Source organism: Chaetura pelagica, unplaced genomic scaffold (genome assembly GCF_000747805.2).
Source record: "Chaetura pelagica isolate M959 unplaced genomic scaffold, ChaPel_1.0 scaffold718, whole genome shotgun sequence".
Lineage (NCBI taxonomy): Eukaryota > Metazoa > Chordata > Aves > Apodiformes > Apodidae > Chaetura > Chaetura pelagica.
In genome coordinates, this window is record NW_009954180.1 from 56,155 (window position 1) to 60,706 (window position 4,552).

The window sequence follows — 4,552 nt, forward strand, 5'->3', positions numbered from 1 at the left end:
ATTCCTGCCTGGAAGTGTCCCAGGGCAGCCTGGATGGGGCTTGGGGCAGCCTGGGCTGCTGGGGGGGGTCCCTGCCCATGCAGGGGTTGGATCTGGATGGGCTTTAAGGTCCCTCCAACCCAACCCATCCCATGATTCTGTGATATCAGGGTAACCCAATGAAACTCAACAACAAAAAGGGTATTTAGGCTTTTCCCAGGTTCACTGGGCAATGATCAGGAAGGTGAAATTTACTGCAAATGAGAGAGGAAGAACTGAAGCCACTCCCAAAGGGAAGGCCCTGGCTTCCAAAGTGCTAACCCACAGCTCCCTGCAGCCTGGAGGACTTCCAGGAGGAATCACTCCCTGCTCTTCTCCTCTGATGCTCTTTCCTTGGTGTTCCCAGGGGCTCCCATCAGACCAGGCAGGACCAGCCAGAACCTTGTGCTGACTTCAGGTTATTTTTACACTCCTGGATGATGCTCAAGCTCAACAGAAGTCACAGAGTGGTGAGGGAGCTCTGGAGACCCCCCCTCCCAGCCCCCAGGGCAGGGTCACCCCCAGCAGATCCCACAGGAACCCCCAGAGGGGCTGGGGTGTCTCCAGGCCTGGATGGGTGATCTCCAGGGGTCCCTTCCAGCCCCACCACCCTGTGACTCTACGACCCTGCACAATCCACAAGTGGGGAGTCACCCAGATGCTCTCAGTCCTCAGCTGCATTTCCCCACAGGCAGCAAGAGACTTGTCTCTAGGCAGAGGGGCAGGAGCCCCTGAACCATAGATATTATCTACTTCCAGCAGGTGACAGAGGCCAAAACTTCCCACCCCTGTTCTGCAACCACTCCCCACTCCAGACCACAAAGGCAGAAGGGGACATGCTTGTTCCACACCATTCTCAGCAGATCAGCCACCACTCAATGCAAACATCCTACCCAGAGCTCAACGAGGCCAGTTGGGAGGGTTCATTCTAGAACAGATAGAACAGGACATGCAGGAATTGAAGTCCTTGGGGTGGATTCCACAGGCAGGCCAAGGGGAACCCCCTGGAGCTGAGGGGGGTGAAGGAAGGAGTGGGAAGATGACACCTTTGGTGCTGAACTTACCCGAGTTATTTCTGTCATCCACGTATCTGAGGTCATCAGCTGCATCAGGTGACTGCAAGAGAAGAGAAGACCTGAGCACCCACCTCTGCAACACCCCTGCCAGGTGGTTCCCCACCTGCAGCCTCCCAGCACCCTGCAGAGAACCTGGGGAACAGCACCTGGGTGGGTGGCTGCACCCAGTCCCCTGCTGGAGACCATCAGGCTGTGGGCAGGACAGGGGGGTGTCCCCCCATCAGGGCTCTCCTGCTTCACCTGTGTGTGGGGAGGAGGGGACAGGAGGGGACACGAGAGGCAGAAAGTGGGAAGACTAGAGAATGAGCAGAAACTTGGGAGCTGCATTTCCTTGGGGTCCCGGAGCCCAATTCTTCACCTTCCCTGTTCCCAGGCCCAGCTCCTCACGTGGAACCACCTTCTGTCTCTATATGCAGGTGTGAGGAGAGAACTGAAGTGGAACAGGGAGCCAAGAGATGGCAGAGGCAGCTTGGGAGAAATGGCTTTATGGTGGTCCTGGAACTGGACCTGTCAGAGTCACTGAGGCTGCAAAAAGAGCTCCAAGGTCATGGAGTCCAACCATCAACCCAACCCCACATGTCCACCAACCCACGTCCCTCAGCACCATCTCCAGGGCTTGGAAACCCCCCCAGGGATGGGGACTCCCCCCCTGCCCTGGGCAGCCTGGGCCAGGCCCTGACAACCCTTGCCAGGCAGGAATTGTTCCCCAGATCCAACCTCAACCTCCCCTGGCACAACTTGAGGCCGTTCCCTCTTGGCCCAGGGCTTGTTCCTGGGGAGCAGAGCCCGACCCCCCTGGCTCCAACCTCCTCTCAGCAGCTGCAGAGCCAGAAGGTCTCCCCTCAGCCTCCTTTGCTCCAGGATCAGCACCCCCAACTCCCTCAGCTGCTCCTCACAAGTTCTCCAGCCCCTTCTCCTTCTGCTCCAGCCCCTTCCCCAGCTCCAGGGCCCTTCCCTGGACACGCTCCAGCCCCTCCAGGTCCCTTCCCTCACCCAAACCTCACCCCAGGGTTTGAGGTGTCCCCAGTGCCCAGCACAGGGACATGATCCCTGCCCTGCTTCTGGTGGCCACCCCAGTGCTGACACAAGCCAGGATGCTGGTGGCCAAGCTGGGCACACCCTGGCTCATCTCCAGACCCTGTTGACCACCCCGCCCAGGTCCTTCTCCCCCGGGCACTTTCCAGCTGCCCCTCCCCAATCCTGGAGCCTTTGCTGTTAATTAAAACTCCCTCACAGCCTGAGGAACATTCCAACCACCTGCCTGGAGCTCACCAGAGCTGAGTAACAACACCCTGAGAAAACAGCTTTGCTTGGGGTGAGGAGCTTGAGCTGGTGTGAAAGCAGCTCCAGGCTGGGATGGGCAGCAGCCCCAGGCCCTGCTGGTCTGGCTGGAACAGAGAATCCATCCTGGCTGCTCCTGGAGCTCCCAGGCCAGGGAGGTCAGAGCATCCCCTGGGGCTCAGGGTTTGCTGCAGACCTGCTGCCTTTGTTACTCCTACTGCTCCTTCCAGGCTTGCAGGTATCTCTGTTCTATGGTTTATTTTGTATTTGCACTGAGCTCCACACTTCTCTGAGCTCCACAAATGCCAGGAGGGGGTTTCAGGGGAGCTCAGTGTCCAGCAGGTTTAATAAAGCCAAATTCATCCAAAAGTTCCAGCCACTACTGATCAAAACTTGATTTTTCAGGGCTCTTGTTGCTCAGGTCAAGAGCACAAGTGAGGAGCTGAATTCTTTAGTTGTAGGACTGTGGGATGGTTTGGGGTGGTGGGACCTCAAAGCCCACCCAGTGCCCCCCTGCATGGGCAGGGACACCTCCCAGAGCCCAGGCTGCTCCAAGCCCCATCCAACCTGCCCTTCAACACCCCCAGGGATGGGGCAGCCACAACTCAACCTGTTCCAGCATCTCCCCACCCTCAGAGTGAAGAACTTCCTCCTAATGTCCAACCTAAAGCCTTGGGTCCCTCCATCTCTGGCCAATGGGCACCCAGAGCAGGAAGTGCAGCTGCTGTGGCTTCCACACCAGCCCATGCAATGCCTTTTATCAGGAAATCCCCAGGAATTCCAAACACCTGGTCAGCAGAAGGACCACCTTTGGCTCACCTAGACAAGAAAGGCAGCTCATTGTCCTGAGCAACTGGTTCTAGGTGGCCCTGCCTGAGCAGGGGGGTTGGAACCTCCAAGGTCCCGTCCAACCTTGACCCTTCTGTGAGTCTATGACAAGTCATCAGTGGAAGGAGGTTCTTCCAGGCAGGAGAACCACCTCACCAGGGTGTTTTCCCTCAAGCCTGGTGTCCCCTTCCCACAGGGGGACCTCAGCTCACCCACAGCACTGACAGCACCTGGGAATTGTCCCCACAGCTGCTCCCTGGGCAGGCTCTGCACATCCCAGCTGGGAGGGAACACCTGCTCTGCAGTCTGTTGGCAATCACTGCCATAGCTCTTTTCTTCCCCTTTTTTTAGGTCTCATCTTTCACTTCAAGGTCCCTCAGGATCAGTTCAGGGGAAGACGTGGCTGCTCTGTAACTGCAGAGCTGTTAATTCTACCAGTGTTGTCAGTGCCCCCAGTGATTCTCCACCAGACCCTCAGCTCCCAGCACGGGTGGCTGTCACTGCCCCCCCAGGTTCAGGCTCAGCCCTGCAGGTCACCAGCTCCAGCAGAACAAGCCCTGCCCACCTGGGGGGCTCAACGTGCAGTTTATACCTGGATTTCGTAAACTGGTTTGGAGGAAGGAATAGCAGCAAATTCCCGGTAGTCAAACTTCTTTTCAGACATGGACTAGAAAGGACAGCAAGAGAGGAGAGAGAGAGAAGAGAGAGTGAGGGGAGAGAACTGGGGGGGAGCAGCAGCCAGCTGAGCAAGCTGGGAGCAGAGGAAAGAGCAGCATTCCCAGCTGTTCCCAGGAGTGACACTGGGCAGCTCTGGGAAGGGGCTCTGGGGCTGGGCTGGGTCAGGACACGGGATCCAGGCTGCACAGGAGGGGTGAAGTCCCCAGGGAAATGCAGATGCACTGGGTGAGGAAGGAAACCTGGTTGGTGGGAAGATTCCTGGTGGCACAGTCAGGATTGCAACCCAGAGCTGGTTGCAGTGTGACCCTGGGCTGAATCAGGGCCCCTCTCTCTGCAGCTGCCCCCCCTGATCTGACACTTCTCTGCAGCCACATCCTGGGGCACTTAGGAGTGCCCAGGGAAGGGAAAATGCTGCTGCCAGCTACAGTTCTCAGGTCTGTGATCTTGAGGAAATAAAGATCCAGAGTGTCTGGTGTCAGTGCCCTCCTGAACAGGGAGGTGCAGGACCAAGGAAAGGAGGAAATAATAAAACAGGGGAACAGAAAACAGGTCACATGGTAGAGCCATGGAATGGTTTGGGGTGGAAGGGACCTTAAAAATCATCTCATTTCAACCCCCCCTGCATGGGCAGGGACACCTCCCAGCAGCCCAGGCTGCTCCAAGCCCCATCC

General features: G+C 57.4%; 1 protein-coding gene across 1 annotated transcript in view; it reads right to left on the minus strand.

The window, feature by feature from the left end:
- Nucleotides 1–4,552, minus strand: part of LOC104393380 (protein scribble homolog) — a 92,214-nt gene that overhangs the window by 1,106 nt on the left and 86,556 nt on the right. Inside the window, 2 exon segments of the mRNA XM_010002861.1 lie at nucleotides 1,083–1,134; nucleotides 3,796–3,870. Coding sequence (XP_010001163.1) covers nucleotides 1,083–1,134; nucleotides 3,796–3,870 — 127 coding nt within the window.